Source organism: Moschus berezovskii, chromosome 22 (assembly GCF_049115385.1).
Source record: "Moschus berezovskii isolate FMDL1 chromosome 22, NW_MosBer_1.0, whole genome shotgun sequence".
Classification (NCBI taxonomy): domain Eukaryota; kingdom Metazoa; phylum Chordata; class Mammalia; order Artiodactyla; family Moschidae; genus Moschus; species Moschus berezovskii.
In genome coordinates, this window is record NC_142481.1 from 62,449,629 (window position 1) to 62,465,784 (window position 16,156).

Consider the following 16,156-nt stretch of genomic DNA (forward strand, 5'->3'; position numbering starts at 1 on the left):
TGGCAGTTACCTCAGATGCCTGTGGCACCAGCTCCAACCATTTTGCCAATTCCCTGCCAACCCACACCTATGGCATCATGGAAAGTTGCACAGAACCCAGAAACAGAGCAGGGAAAGCCCCATCCTGGTACCTGTGGGGTCTGCATGCTATGCTGGGCCCACACAGCGGACAGTAGTGAAGGCCACCCTCCCAGAGGGCACAGCTGGTGGCTGGGAGGCTTCATGTATAAGGGATGGGTGCCTGGGAGTCATTCTTTCCCCACTTCACCACCCCCTCCCAGCAATGCCCCTAATAGTCTCCACCATTACTTGGTCACAGCTTCCCATTGACAGATACACCTTCTTTCCACCATCAAACACATTTTACAACGAACAAGTGAATATACAGTTTCTTATTTTTAATTCAGAAAGAGAAAGGGAAGAAAATAAAAAACATTTGCTTAAATAACTACTGTAGAAAAGATCTGGGCTGGGTGCTGGGACCTACCTCTTCCAGAATGGGGGATTTATTAATGTTCTAAACAAAACCAAACCCAAACAAAAGAAAAAAAAGGAACAACAATAACAAAAGAAATAAATTATTCTGCTCAACACTGTTTGGCATAATTGCATTGCTTCGTCTCTTCAACACTCAAGAGCCTCTTCAGGAAGCACTGAGATGAGACTGGCAAGAATAACTGGTCTTGCTTTTCTAAAATGATGGGGACGAGGTGGTGAAAGAGGTGTTCCACCAAGGGCCTCCTTAACCCACCCCCATTCTTCACTCCTCCTACTTTTGGAATTGGGAAGGGACAGACTCAAGCTAAGTTCTCAATATATTAACTTTCAGCGGGGCCCACTGCCCACCACTAAGCCGCTAACATACTCTTCTGCTGGCTCCTGTTCCCTCAGCCAGCTGCAGGAACTATACCAATGACCAGGAGGCTGCCGAGTGGTATCAACTCACTAAGAAGAAAGGGTGGTTTTTGTTTGTTTGTTTAATGTTTTTTAAGTCACTGTTGGGAAGGGGGAACTTTTAGTGGTTTGGAAGCTTCACAGAAGCATTTTTCCCCTCCTACACTCCCCCAACCTTCAAGGATGAGAATACCTTCAGCAGCTTCCTCTAGGATCTTAAGCTGGGTTCGGTCATGCAAGTAGCTTCCAGCTGTAACCTCTGGTTGTTAGCTTTGCAGCCCTTCTAGAGCTGGAAATGGAAAGTGGGTCAGAGGGAAAAGGTGCAAGGTGAGCACGGGGAAGGAGATATGTGGGCAGGGGAGGAGGCATGCAAGGGGCAAGTCCACTCCTCCCCAGCTTTATGCATGGCCAGCTCAGTGTCTGAAAAGCATCTTTGTTGGTCAGCCACCCATGATTAATTTCAGGTTAGCTAAATCATAAGCCTAAAGCAAATTCCAACCCGGAGCAAGAGGTTTCCTACTCTTGGGTGGTGACGGGTGAAGGACCAGACAGCTGGTCTCATCTCCAGCCTTCTGTCCTACGTGCTGCTCCCTCTCCCTAGAGGCAGCCAAAGGGGGACGGGCGGGGGCGGTTCACTGCCCTAATCACAGGGCAATCCGCCCCCCCCCCCCCCCCCCCGCCCAGAGCAATAAGTAGCCTGGTGAGGAGACCCAGGGCCTAGGGAGAAACACCGAAGAGGTTGTGAGCAAACAATAGGGGCCGAGGGCACACGGAGTGAGAAGCACCTGACATCTGATGTGACGGGGTTTCCTGTCTCCTATTTCTTACACCTGTTTCAGAGTTGAGCCCTAGGCGTACTTCGCCCGCCTAGGAAGGGGTGCACACAATCCTAGTTTTCTGGTGAGACACTAAATGTCACGGTCAGAAAGGCCATTCCACAGGGTGGCCAAGGGCGGGAGGGGAGGAGGCAGGAGGAGAGCACCCACGTGCCCTCCAGATTCTCACCGCATTTCTTTGGTGGGTTTGCACTCACCCATCTACGCCTGACCGATCAAGGGTCTAGCTCGCTAGGCGGTCCGGGGCGGTCTGGGAGGGCTCTAACGTTCCCCCTGGGGAAAAGTGCGCTCCCTGCAAACCAACTAACCGCCCCGCTCCCCGCCCACCCGAAAGGGTGTCCGATCGCCCTTCCGCCCACCCCGCGATCACGGAGCACTCCCGGGAAGGAGGGAGCGAGCCACCGCTGTCCCGCACCTTCCCCACCGTTTCCTTCTCGGCGCCTCCAGCGAGGTTAGGCCGGAAAGCGACTGAGACGCCTCCTGCCGAACCTGCGGAAAGCATACTTCTCGAAGCCGGAACGCGCGAAATAGAATCCTACCCAAAAGCAAAAGGGAGTGGGAAATTAATCGGCCGCCTGCCCGCCCCCGAAGGCCATCGATTGGCAGAGACGGGTCCCGGCGCCGGAAGTCCTCCTTGAGTTGCATGATTGGCTGGAGGCCCCGCCCGCCGGCGCCGCTGATTGGTGCTCGGCCGGGGGCGTCTCCTCGCCGGCCGAGGACGCCGGTGCTCGCTGGGCTGCATCGTGATTGGTCCAGGTCGCCGCGGCTGCGCTCGGATTGCCTGCTGACACGCCGGAGGGCGCGGCGCCGCGCCGGCTTAGGTTGCCGCCCCCGGGCTGACCCTGAGTCTCGGCGGGAGCCGCGCGGCTGGGCCGAAGAGTCGCGGCGCGGCCGGGCTCAGTTCCCTCTGTAGACCTCGATCTTGCTGGCCTTAGCCAGCATGTCGATGATGTGCGCCTCGAAGTCGGCGTCGTGCACGCCAGTCTTCCGGAACTCGCCCGCGTACCGGTTATTCTCCCAGTAGTGGTGCCAGTTGCCCCGGCTGTCGGCCCCGAAGCCGTACACGTTCACCTGCGGGGGAGGGCGGCGCGGGTCACTCCATGTCGGGGACCCGGGAGCAGAGGCCGCGGCACAGCCATGGGCCGTGGGAGGGGACGAGAAAGGGGCAGCGGCGCCCCCACCCGAGCAGGAGGCGGCTCATCCGCTCCCGGCGCGCTGCACGCGCCTGAAAGACTCGGGACACCCAACCCTGAGGCGGAGGACGCTGTTCCAGAGGGAGAGGGCTGTTCCCTTCCGGCTTTCCTTCCAGCCACCTTCTGATGCATCAGGAACGCGAGTATAGGGCCAGCCTGTGACAGCTCACCAACCCTTGCTAACATTTTTTTCCCCCTTAATGGTGTATTTTATTGAAAGCTGGTCAGGTACGCAATATCATACACTTAATAGTTTACTGGCAAAAGGGTGTGCTGGGCATGAGCACTGCTATCCATGGCAGAGTAGCAGGCAGAGCCCCGAGATGGGCTCCTTGAATGACTAATCTCCATTTTTAACAGAGTAGGCCTGGGGCCCACAGCTGTGGGAGACCCCATTCTGCTGAAACAACTACAACACTGTTCACTTCGTTTATGGTTATTCTTTCTTATGGCAAGTAATATCAATTATGGTATTCAACTTCCTTTTAAAATAAATTTAACGTTTCAATGAACCGATATCAGATATGGTAAAATCATGAACATTGGGGAATGCAGATCTATACCCTGCAGCCTAGAAATAGGGGGAATGAAAGCCACTTAGTTCCTTCCTACAAAAACATATTCCTCTTGATGCACTGCTAAGCCCTGACAAAGGCTGGTTCCCTCTGTCCCTTGGGTCCTACCATTTTATCCCCAGACCAGGCTACCCACCTCATCACACACATGCAGGGCAAAGAAGAGTACCAGCATCCCAGTGGAAGGGTACCGCCCATGATGCTCTGTCCACCTGTCATGGATGTACTTGAAGAAGGCTGGGTTGTAGATCTGGACCTAGGAGGAGAAAATGTAATGAGCACATGAGGGCTTCTGGGGCCTGAAATCTCAGGCCAAGCTCTGACCAGTTCCTCCACATGTGCCAGTAGACCTGTCCATCAGGGTTTCCTAGTTCCTGCAGCCTGTGTCGGGGCTTGGGGGAGTCAGGTATACCAGCAGATGGGGACTCTGAAGGTTCTGGAAGCATACTGGGGGATACCTGAACCACAGGACCAGGCACAGCATGAGTCATGTCTGCACTATTTCCATTGAGGTGGGGAGGAGGAAGCTTACCTTCTCTTTGTCCACTCGAAGGAAGGACTTCACTGGGGCATAGGTGCTGCAGAAAGAAAAATAACGCTGAGCTGGCTCCATGCACCCAGGGATGCCTTTCCTCCCACTGAGGCCCAAGTAATGATGGCCTCATGACAGGTTGCCCTGCTTCCAGACTGCTCTCCCACTGCACATCACTGCAGTTCCTTGTCCAGAAACCTTCAATGGCTCCCTCTGTTCTCCAAGATAAACTAAGGATGGTTTAGACAAGCACAGGGGCATTCCACAGCCCAGCCCCAACTTTTCTTCCCATGACTCTCTGCTGTGAAGTCTCCACTTGGCTTAGCCCATCTTCTCACACCCAGCATGTCTATGCTCTTAACCTCTGCCCACAGCAGCCCTGACACGACTGTCCTCACAGACACAAATCCCTCCTTCCCTATTAGCCACGGTGCCTGAAACCTATGCTCCCATTTCTGAGTATCCATGAAACTTAAACTCTCCAGCACTTACTTTAGCCCTTTGGACTCCCAAACATAAGCTAAAGTCAGAAAACTGCAACTTCTGTGTTTACAAAAATACACGGTGAAAATAGGCAAAGGTGGAAGTAATCCAGTTGTCCAATGGATAGATGAATACGATATATCCACACACCAGAATACTATGCAGCCTTTAAAGGGGATAAAACCCTGACACAGGCTATAACACAGATAAGCCCTGAAAACATGACGCTACTGAAATAAGCCAGAGGCAAAAGGACAAACACTGTATGATTCCAAGTGTATGAAGTATCTAGAACAGTCAAATCATAGAGACAGAACAGTGGTTGTCAGGGGCTGGAGGGATGAGGGAATGGGGAGTTACCATTTAATGGGTACAGAGTTTTCATCTGAGAAGATGAAAAAGTTCTGGAGGTCGGCTGTGGTGAGATTTGTACAGCAATGTGAATGCACTTAATGCTCATGAACTGTGTGGTTAAAATAGTATTTTATGTTACACATACACATTTTTAGACACACATGTGCACACACACAAACCACGGTGAGACAGTAGATTAGTGGCTGCCTAGGGCTAGGCGTGGAGGGAGTGGGGTGATGAGTAAGGGGTACAGGGGTATCTTTAGATTATCTTCATCTTTGGAATATGCATGTGTTCTAAAATTACTTGTGATGGTTACATAACCCTAAACCCTGTGCATATACTAAAAGCCAATGAACTGCACTTTAAATGTGTGAACTGTATGGTATGTGAATCATAGCTCAATAAAGCTGTTAAAGCAGAGCTAACAGACAGGAGCCACCTCCTGGAAAGGGGGCCTGGAAAGGTATTCTTCACCTCGAACACCAGTAGGTTGGCTGCCACCATGGAGGGAGTGGCCCAAAACAAGCTGAGACCTCAGCTAACCACCATTTGGCGCCATCCCTACTGCTGCTTCTCTCCTCACCAGCCTCTCCTGGCCAAAATAGTCAACGAAAGGAATTCTAAGATCTGGTCTCTAGACAGTTCCTCCCAAGGTGGGGCGGCCCCCGCGTCCCACTGGCAGCCAGCAGTGGCTCACAATCGGATCTGCCCGGTGGACAGGGCGCTGGCGATCCACAGGAGGTCCAGGGCCTTGAAGGGCACCAGCACGAAGCTGACATTGGCGGGCAGGTTCTTGGCACTCTCGGGGTACATGAAGTGGTGTGTGGTTCGGCTGCCAACATCCTGCTCAAAGCCCATGGTTGGTGCCTGATTCATCCTGCGGGGACAAGAGCATGGTGAGAGGACCCCGACGCGGAAACTCACAGGAGAATCCTAGAAGACAGTTCAGTGCCAGCCGCCACACCTGTAAACAGGTGTGCGCTCACCCAGCAATTCCATTTCCAGAAACCTATCCTACAGAAATGGGTGCGTAAGTGCAAAAATGTGTGCAAGGATATTCACTGCAGTGTTATTTATAATAGTAAAAAGAACCAATCAAATAAAGAACCAGTTAACATCAATACATTTTGGTGCATTCATGTAACAGAACAGCATGTAGTCATCAGAATGAATGAATCAGATTTTTCATGTGCTGGTAAGAAGTTTTCAAGAGCTATTCAGTAAAAAAAAAAAAAAAAGTGGTGTGAGGAATCTCACTTCTTTCAACACATATCTTTTGAATACCTATGCAGTCAGAGGAAATCACAAAGAAAAAAAGGAAAACTGAAATTTCAATAGTGTGATTCCATTTTGTAAAAGAGAATAATAAGGGAAGGATGCAAAGGGAGAGAGAAGGGAAAAAGGAAATGAGGGAAAGAAGGGAAGAGGGATGAGGGAGGGAAAAACCTGACTTCTGTATACGAACAGAAAAAAACTGGAGTATTAAAATTTCAGCAATGCTTACTCTTGGAGAATGGGATAATCCACTTTTTAATGTGTACACTTCTGTCTTTTCCCCCAATAATGAGCACATATTACTTTTACAATTTTTTAAAATAAAAAGACAGCATTTCATTACAGCTCACTAGGCTGTTCTGTCCTCTTTTCTAGAAGACAGTGAAGCAAGGCAAGAAGTTGGCGCTCTCCCTCAGCCCCCAGGCAGATGGTTCAGTTCCACCAGCGCCCTGTCGCTGCACTTTAAGTTCCTACCCACCCTTCCACTCCAAGACCAAGGGGGAAACCCGGAGCTCTGACAGTGCCCAGCTCAGCTGTCCTGGACACACGTGCAGTGCGGGGCTGTCTCTCCTTTTCTGTCTTAAAAGAACCTGGAACCCCAGCACAGTCTCTTCCACCCAACTTTCCCCTGCCCACCGCGGTGTGACACACCAAGGCAGCTTCCAGTTCCTTTCAAGTGGTGCAAAACACAGCATCAATAAAATCAAAGCTACTTTTGTTGTGACCATCTTAAAAACAAGTGATCCAGCTTTAAACACAAACCTGTTGGTCTTTTCTGCTGTGAGAACACGGTCTTGTGTGGATCACACTGCATAATCACACCACCCAAGTGGGTGGCTGTAACCTGGGCCTCCACTGGGGACACAGGGATCTGGGAGAGAGGCAGCAAAGTCTCCACTTGCTCTCCCAGCTCTTTAGCCAGTTCAAACATTCCCTGTCCGTAAAGGGGCCTGCACCCCCTAGGTCCTGGGCCCTGTGTCACAGGGGCTCCCTTGCCACCTCTATGGATGGTACAGTGTGGTGTGGGCGTGTCCAAGACGCCCCCTCTACCAATCACTTGCTGTACCTTCTGCCTCTCTGGTTCCCTTCCCTTGAGGGACTGGAGAATATTATGTTTGGGAAACCGAGAATGGCCTGATTGGGAACTAGAAAGTGAGTCCTTATTCTTAGCCACTTTAGTTCCTGTCTGCTTCAAGGAGAAGCCTAGATTCTTTCCTGCAGGACCAACTGTGCTCTGGCCCCAGAACAAAGATTAAGATCCTGTCCCCTTTCCCCCAAATCCAGTTCTTTAGTTTCACTGCCCCTCTGATGTCTTGGCCTTTAGGCCTGAGAGAGCTCGTCTCCTAGAGGAGCTGAAAAGCCTCTCATCCACTGTGGGCTACAGCTCCACACACCCCACTGGTCCTCTTGTCAGCACAGCCACAGTCTGGATCTGGCTCTGCCACGAGCACCCTGGGGTCTGTGAGGAACAGAGCAGGAGCAGAGCAGTCGCAGAGGACGCCTTGACCAGGATGGTGTTTCTCAGCTGCCTGGGGTATGGAAGTGGGTAGCAGACTTGAGCTGCTGGCACTTAAGCTGGCTGGGGTCAAGGTTCACGCTTGTGAGGACCCAAGAAACACACCTCCTCTCATTGAAGATGGAGAAACCAAGCTGGCCCTGCAGATCAAAGGGTTGCAGCTGCCCCAGATCAGTCCTGAAGACCACCCATCTGCCTTTTCCATGACTCGGCAGCCAAAGCTGTCACGATGCCCCTTCTCAGACCTGTCATCCAGGATCACTGCCTCCCAGCCTTGAGTCAGCCCTCCTGGAGAGTCTCCATCTCCCTCAGGTGCCCCCCATTTGCTGGGCAGGCAACCACTTCCAAAAGTCTGGAGATGAATGGAATAAGGGATCTAAAAAGATGTTTCAGAGCCTCCAAGGAAAGGGAAGGAAGTGGCATGCTTCTGGAGATAGCTGATTCATTCTGAAGGAGCCAAGCCCTGGAAAGGAACCAGGGCGAGATGCAGAGGATAAGTTGGATTTCTGTGACTCCAGGGAGATGCTTCTAGAGTTCTCTGTCCCCTGCCACCAGAGTGCCCGGAACAGGATGCGCGAATGGGCATGCTTAGGCTTCAGAGTGTGGGCACTCAGTCCCTTTCACTCTTTCATGTATTCACGGTGAGCCGACCATCTGCATGCAGCTGTTTGAGGAGCTGCAGATCCATCTGCTGGCCAGCTGAGGGGGACCAGCTCAGCTCCATCTAGTCAGGGGGCCTCTGGAGTCAGAGGGGAGGAGGCAGCGAGGGGAGGGTGTGGGGGCTGGGTGCTGGGCAGTCTTGAGCTCACTGTAACTCAGCTCAGCCCTCCCGGTGGGGCTTTCATCCGTCAAGTTTCCAGGAAGGGAGACCTCCCCACTGGTTCCAAACCAAGATGCGCCTATAAGCAGTCACCCTCTGTTGCCATCTGGCTGCTTCCACAAATTGGCTGAAAGCCACTCCTTCCACAAAGAGACGGGCATTTACCTAGTCTGGAGTAGGGGCCAGGCATCCGTATATTTTTTAAAGCTTCCATGTAACACTAATAATGTGCAATCAAGGTTGACAAATACTCACCTACAGAAAAACTCAAATCTTTATATGCAATTTCATATAAGTAAAAGTTATTGATATTTACATATTTATCATATCTAACCATTTTACTCAACTGTGTTATTAATTCTACAAGCTTGTTGGTTTATTCATATTATCTATAAGTAAATTTTTTTTAATCCTGTGCCCAATCGCCATTTTTGCCGTTCATTCCTTGCTTTACTCCCTTCCTAACTCTGAGAATTATGCTAAATAATGTTGCAGAAAATATCCTTCTTTTCCACTTGATTTTAATAAGAGTAACTTTAGACATGCCACTATTGAGGGTTTATTGGTCATTGACATGGAATATATGTTAAGAACCCTGGAGAAGGAAATGGCAACCCACTCTGGTACTCTTGCCTGGAAAATCCCATGGACAGAGGAGCCTGGTAGGCTGCAGTCCATGGGGTCGCAAAGAGTGGGACACGACTGAGCAACTTGACATCGTGACATCCACAAAGAAATCCTGGTGTCAGTCCACAACACCCGTCTCCTAGCCTGGTTCCTGTGAGGGAATGTCTGTAAATCTCTCTCCGCCTGACCAGGACCAGATATCGCCCAGGTCTGTTGCAGCAGCCAACTGTTTCTGCCCGCCGTGCTCCGCTCCCTGGAGCTTCCCAACCGTCCCGAGGTGCATGGTGAAGCCCTGCAGAAGGTGGAGAGGCCCCGAAGGCAGCACCTACAGGCACGAGAGAGCCCTTCCTGGGCTTCCCAAGGGTCCCACGGCTGCTCTGAGGCGCTGGCTGGCCAACTATACCCCATGTCAACCACCATCTCAGGGAGAGAGGTCCCCTCTGGCTCCCAGCCCGCCTCTCTTGCTTTCTGGGTGCCAGCAGCTGGAAGATAGGGAGGATCTCAGGTGGTTCCAGGGGCCTGGATTTGGATTAGCATCCCCCCATCCCCCTACTCTTAGCATCCCCTCTCTCCCCCACTCTTAGCATCCCCTCCCCCACTCTTAGCATCCCCTCCCCCAGTCTTAGCATCTCCCCTCCCCCATTCAGCATCTCCCCTCCCCCAACTCTTAGCATCCCCCCTTTTTCTCTCCCCCCACTCCTAGCAGCCCCTTTTCTCCCCCCGACTCCTAGCATCCCCCCCTTTTCTCTCGCCCCTCTTAGCATCCCCCTCCCCACTCTTACATCCCCCTCCCCACTCTTAGTATCCTCCCACTCTTAGCATCCCCTCCCCCACTCTTAGCACCCCTCCCCCCACTCAGCATCCCCTCCCCCACTCTTAGCATCTCCCCTCCCCCCACTTTTAGCATCCCCCTCCACTCTTAGCATCTCCCTCCCCCACTCAGCATCCCCCTCCCCCACTCTGAGCATCTCCCCTCCCCCCACTCTTAGCATCCCCCTCCACTCTTAGCATCTCCCTCCCCCACTCTTAGCACCCCCCTTAGCATCCCCTCCCCCACCAAGTATCCCCTCCCCCACTCTTAGCATCCCCTCCCCCACTCTTAGCATCCCCTGCCCCACTCTTAGCATCCCCCTTCCCCCACTCTTAGCACCCCTCCCCCACTCTTAGCATCTCCCCTCCCCCCACTCTTAGCATCCCCTCCCCCCTACTCTTAGCATCCCCCTCTCTCCCACCACTCTTCGCATCCCTGTCTCCCCCTCTCCCCAACCCCCAACACTCTTCATGAGAAAGGTTTTGCAAGGACTGTGGAAAGCCTCAGAGACATATTGCTGCCTTGGTGTTGCTATGGAGACAGCAACAGTTTCTAAGACAAAGCCCTTCCTTCCGCCTTCTGTGAAACCTGGTCTTTCTCAATACTCATCCTAAGAGATGCTTAGTGAAAACTGGCATTTTCAGTATCCTTATTCTCAGGGCTCTCCCTCCACCCAGGAGTGAGATGGCAGGATCCCCCACGCGGCTTTCCTGCCCCCACGTCTCGGGGGGAGACCGAGAACACAGAAGTTCAGGGGCGGCACAGCAGCCCACACCCGGGTCCCAAGTCCACCTCCAGTCCCTGCTCCCCTGCCCAGGCTCCCTGCTCCGCGTCTGTGTCTGGAATGAGTGCCCACCCAACCCTTCTCAGCCTCAAGGCTGAGCTCAGATGTCTGTGGAGGGAATGAGCCCTTGCACAGTCTAAATGCAAAAAGGTAAAGGGTCAGGGATGAGGGCCCAGAACAGGCACCAACAGCTCCTTTTTCTGCCCAGGACACCCCTCTTCTGTCAGTCTGCCAGAGGGATCACCCACAGTTGTTTGGGGCCCACACTCCTGGCCTAACAGCTAAGGGGACCAGATGGGTGAAAGGGCCTCTGGTGGCAGTTTTCACAAGACCTCAGCCAGGAGTCTGATTTTGGCTCTCTCCAGAGGTATTCAGAGTTGGAAGCTGAGTACAGGCCTCAAGCAAAGTTTAGAATGAGAATTGTGTCTCTTCATCCACAGAGGACAAGATGGTTGGATGGCATCACCAACTCAATGGACCCGAGTTTGAACAAGCTCCGGGAGATGGTGAAGGAGGGGGAAGCCTGGCGTGCTGCAGTCCATGGGGTCGCAAAGAATCAAACATGACTGAGAGACTGAACAACAATAAATTCACCTCAGAAACAAAAGCAAGAAACTTGAGCTTGTCATGGAAGATTTTGGGTATAGGGTCCTCCAGGATCCCCAGCAGCTGGCAATTCCTCCCACAGCTGGGTAAGGCCAAGGAGGCCAGTGCCCCCTCCTGGAGACTTGTCCCGTATCCAGCCTTGGGGTCCCTGGGACTCACCTCATGATGAAGTTGTGCCCGTCCACGTCTGGCCCATACCCAGAGCCTCGCAGGTTGCCCGAGTTGCCCACGACGGCGCAGCGCCGGCACTGGCGGGGGTCCCGGAACCGGTAGGGGTTCTCGCCTGGCACTATCTGGAACAGCTTCTCCAGCACCTCATTGGTGTTGTGTGACTTGAACTGCGGCTGCAGCATCTGTGGAGGAGAGGGAGAAAAAAGAAACGGTGGAGCAGGGAGGGTGGGGAGGGTGGAGTGAGCAGGAGGCAACTCCCTCCTGCTCCCCCTCACTGCCCTCAGCCTCCAGGGTTCAAGCTGCACAGGTCTCCTACTATCATGGGGCGGGAATCCTCCCTGAGCAGTAAGGACCCTCCCCCTGTCACTCAACAACAGAGCGGTGTCCAGACCAGTGCCCTCAGGAGCAGCTCTGCGATATTGGTCGGACTCAGGGGTCAAGGTGCTATTCAGCCTGTTCTTCAGGGGTTTGCAGGCCTGTGCCACAAAGTAGAGAGTCCCCTGCTCTGCGGTCTTCTCGGGGCAGCTGCTCTAGAGTCATTCTGAATGCAGTCAATGAGGAGTCCCAGGGGAGCTTCAGGGACTCATTCCCAGTCAGCCTGCAGGGGGCGCCCCGGGACTCAGCCCGAAGCTCCAGGAGAGATCCAGGGGAGACCTGGAGCCCTCAGCCCTGGGGAAAAGGCAAGAGGGCACAGATATTCCTCCAGAGTCAGAAGAGCTGGAAAGAAACTGGCCCCCCCCCCGGCCCTCTCGCCACCAACGATTTTGAAGACTGTAAAATGAGGCCAGGGTAGCACTTAAACGCCCACAGTGCCAGACAGGTAACACATAGCAGTGAAGAGGCAGGTAGGGCCTATAGCAAACAGGAGCTGCCATCAAAAGGGGTGACTTCAGCCAACTGTTGCCTTGTGGGACTGTGAGAGGGACCAGATTTTCTGATTTTTCAAGAAAAGCTGAAAATACAGATCTCATGTGAAATAATCTGATTCCTAAATGACGGCAATTAAGGCAAACAGTTTTAGAACACTGAGCTGGACTCAACTCCTGGGCCACCATCTCTAAGGGCTTTAACATGCTCTGTGGTCTGAGCCAGAACACTGCAGGTTTGCGACTACGTAGGAGCTGCTCAGGGGAGAGAAAGCAGGAAGGGGATGGTGGGCTTGCTTCCCTGAGCACAAGAACGGGGACTCAGTGTGGAGAGGAAGCTTAGCTCTGAAATAAGAATTTCTAAGTTCACAGCAAAAGGGGGTGGCTATGGGGAGCAGCAGAGAAGTGGCTTCTAGGGCTTAGACAGTTCTGAGTTTCATCCCTGTGGGCAGGGGGGTCTGGTGGGCCTCTCAGTCCATCACTGCCCAGAGGACTGTTCTGGCCCTTCATGGCCACCTCTGAGACCTATGCCCTTGGGCAAGCCCTGTGTACTCTCCGAACCTGATTTCCCCATAAAATGAAGGATGTGACTATGAGGAATAGGCAGGACCCTTTGAGGGCTCCAGGTTTTCATGGGAAGGGCCTGAGTGGCTCTTGGTAGATTCTGCCCTGTAGACTCCCCCTCCCTGGGGGCTCTAACAGTCCTGGCCAGGAGCAGGATCTGTGAGTTGCTCTGATAAGCCTGATTGCATGAGCTCATTCTCAGAGTTGCCCTGAATGTGAGAAAGAGGGAGAGTTATCACCCTCCCCATTTGCCAGCTGGGGAAACCAGGGAGCATGCAGTGGCTCCCCAGTCCCTCGGCAGGGAGCGCAGGCAGCCTGCGGGGCCCTGGGTTAAGGACTGACACGGAGCCACTGCTGACATGTGTGGCGACCAGATGGCCCTGGCAGAGCCTGCGGAGCCATGTGCCAGAGACGACGGGGAGGAGGGGAGGAGGGGAGGGAGCCAAAGCAGCAAAGAGGTGACAGGGTCCAGAAGAGCGGCTTCCTCCCTTCCCCTTCCCCTCAGCCCCTAAAGGATCCGATGACACTTTCTTATCCTAACCCAGAAGAAAACCTTTTCTAGCAAGTGGAGAGAACCAAGTGAATGGAACAGTGTTTCAAATTATTTGGGACAAACATTTACAAATGAGGAAGCGGCCAGCAAGGCAACAAGCACTGGAGCTGAGCAGCCACCTGCTTCCTGAAGGGCAGGCCTTCCTGTTGCCATGGGCCTCACTTCTCAGCATCTTCTCCCCGGAACCTGCCTCGCCTGTTTATTTTACCTGCTTGACCCAGCAGGCATTTCTGGTCTCTGTTTGGTCTCTACAGGCACTAGGAAATGCGAGTTCTCTCCCCCTACTGGTCAAAGCTCGCTCTACCCTTCACACTGTGCCCCTGGTGGCTGGCTCTGGTCCAGTGAAGGGTGCAAAGCGGGCCAGGAGACAGAAGGCCCAAAGCTCAGAGGGGGCTCTCAGGGGGTCTCCTAAACGGAGGGGACACACCCCAGGGAAGGGGCAGCAAAGGCCACGGTTTTCTCACCATCCACCACCTCTGGACGTCGGGGGGCAGGTCCATGTTCTCCCGAGTCCAGACGGGGGAGATGTTGCTGTTGAAGTGGCTGTCGAACCACTCGGAGGCGCCGGTGTCACCCATGCATCGGCGACAGGCGCAGCTCTTGCCAGCCAGCCCCTCCTTGCTGAGGCGCTGCAGGCCAGTGTAGCCCGGCACCAGCTTCACCCGGGGAGCCCCGTCCAGGGCGCCCGAGTCCAGGTAGGGCAGGGTGGCCGTGCTGTGGTGGGAGTAGGTGAAGAGCAGCGACATGACAAACACCAGCAGGAAGGCCATGGAGAGGAACCACACCCGCAGCGAGCACTTCATGGTGCGCGCCCCGGGAGCTGGGCCCTCAGGCCGGCGGGCCTCACCGTGGCCACTGCTTCCCCAGCCCGCCAACAGGCCAGCTACAGCGCAGTCCACGTGCAAAGGACATGCGGGCGGGTTCCGAGCAGGGACGGCGGCAGGGGCCCGCCCATGCGCCTTCCGCACCAGGAGAGTCCGGCGGCAGCAGCGGCTCCTGTCCCAGGCGCCAGACCCGCTCACGGCTTCATCAGCTCCGTCTGCCACTAGCTGGGCCACAGAGGCTCTGCTGCTCCCGGAGCCCCGGCAAAGGGGAGGTCAGTCCATCCCAGCCCTCTAGTCCCTTGGGGTTGCTGGCTGCCAGCTCTAGGGGTCCCCCTCTTTGGTGGCTTGAAACGATCCAGTCTGGAGCATTCGGGATCCTTGTGGTTCATGAGCAGATGCCGAGGCAGCCCCTCGTCCCCCGCAGCGGGGAAGCCCTTGAACCCCAGTCACAGCAGAGAGCACGTGGGCTTCCAGCAGCCGGAACTTCATGAAGTCTTCCCCTCTCTGGGCCCAGCGCCTCTGCTGGGGGAGCGGGGGGGGGGGGGGGGGGGGAACCGAGCCCGATCTGGACAGAAGAGACTCAGGAAGCTCTGTGGGTGCCAGTAAACTCTAGGGACAAGGCCCTCCTGCCGTTCAGTTCCGCCTTCCTGCTTCCCCCAGGCGCCCTTCTCCTGATGGTCCTCGTTGTGTAGGGGTGGCCTAGCTCCAGCTCCTGCTGTGTGGTCCTTTAGGGACTGCGATCACCCGCTTCTCAGAAGAGTGATGCTTTGAGTGCCACCTGGGGCAACCGAGCGGGCGCGTGTCGAGCTCCAGGCCAGGGCCCAGGCCTCCGTCTTGGTGATGCTGGCCCAGGCTTGGAGGCGGCCCTGCCCATCCCCGCTCCCGAGGCCTCGGTCCTGCCTCGGTCCGAGCGAGCAGTAATCCCCTGGCAGGTTCCCCTCACTTGTCAGGCACCAGGCTGCCGCAGCGTGACTCTGAAATCATAGAGGAAAAATAACGTGCAGACAGATCCCACACGCACACATGCTCTCCCCCGGCCCCGCCCCCGAGGCCCAGAGCAGACAGAGCAGGCGGAAGGAGACGCCCCTTTAACCAAAGCGCGGACAAAGGAGGGCTCCTAGCTGCCCGCCATCCTCACTACAAGCCAGAGGTGACTCAGACAGTAAAGACTCTGCCTGCGATGCAGGAGAAAAGAGTTTGATCCCTGAGTGGGGAAGAGCCCCTGGAGAATGGCAACCCACTCCCCTATTCTTGCCTGGAGAATCCAATGGACAGAAGAGCCGGGCGGGCAACAGTCCATAGGATCCTCAAAAGTCAGACACGACTCAGCAACGAACACTTTGACACTTCAACAACAAGGATGGAAAGTGATCTCCCTAGAGCCATAAAATGAGTACCTGCAAACGCCAGGTTTAGGAAGCTCCTATACTAGCTATAGGAGATTAATTTCAGGTGAAACTTAAAGAGAAAATGGCCCAGAGGAAAGATCACAGGGGACTGTGGATATGACCCCCCAACCCTGGCCTGGGTGCTCTGGACCCCTGAGAAGAGATAGAGCAACCCCCACGGTGAGGGATACAGCCGACCTGGGCCCTGGGATTGGCCCTCCTCCCTCCCCAGCATGGGCTACAGATGAGGCGGCCCTGCCTTAGCTGGGTGAATCATTAACACTCCTTCCAGCTCTGGTGTCAGAGAGAGAGCCTGACCGTGACAGCAGGGGTCACTGCTCAGCCCTCTGGACAGCTGCCTTCATCTGCAGGTTATGGAATAAATGCCAGGGCCCCTGGGGGTACTGACAGCCTGAGGCTCCTGGCAAGCGCAGTGAAGAGAGGCAGCAGGGTGGTGTGTGGATCCGCCGGAAGGAAAGGA

General features: G+C 54.4%; 1 protein-coding gene across 4 annotated transcripts in view; it reads right to left on the minus strand.

Moving 5' to 3' along the window:
• Positions 1-348: 348 nt before the first annotated feature.
• The window catches only part of ST3GAL2 (ST3 beta-galactoside alpha-2,3-sialyltransferase 2), a 47,398-nt gene continuing 31,590 nt past the window's right edge, over positions 349-16,156 (minus strand). For all 4 annotated transcript variants that reach the window (XM_055413158.2, XM_088830860.1, XM_088830861.1 and 1 more), the window contains 6 exons: positions 13,928-15,261; positions 11,469-11,662; positions 5,568-5,747; positions 4,031-4,076; positions 3,635-3,754; positions 349-2,801 (listed from right to left, as the gene is read on the minus strand). In XM_055413158.2, coding sequence (XP_055269133.2) covers positions 2,628-2,801; positions 3,635-3,754; positions 4,031-4,076; positions 5,568-5,747; positions 11,469-11,662; positions 13,928-14,266 — 1,053 coding nt within the window. In that variant the 5' untranslated portion in view covers positions 14,267-15,261 and the 3' untranslated portion in view covers positions 349-2,627. The remainder of the gene's footprint in view (positions 2,802-3,634; positions 3,755-4,030; positions 4,077-5,567; positions 5,748-11,468; positions 11,663-13,927; positions 15,262-16,156) is intronic.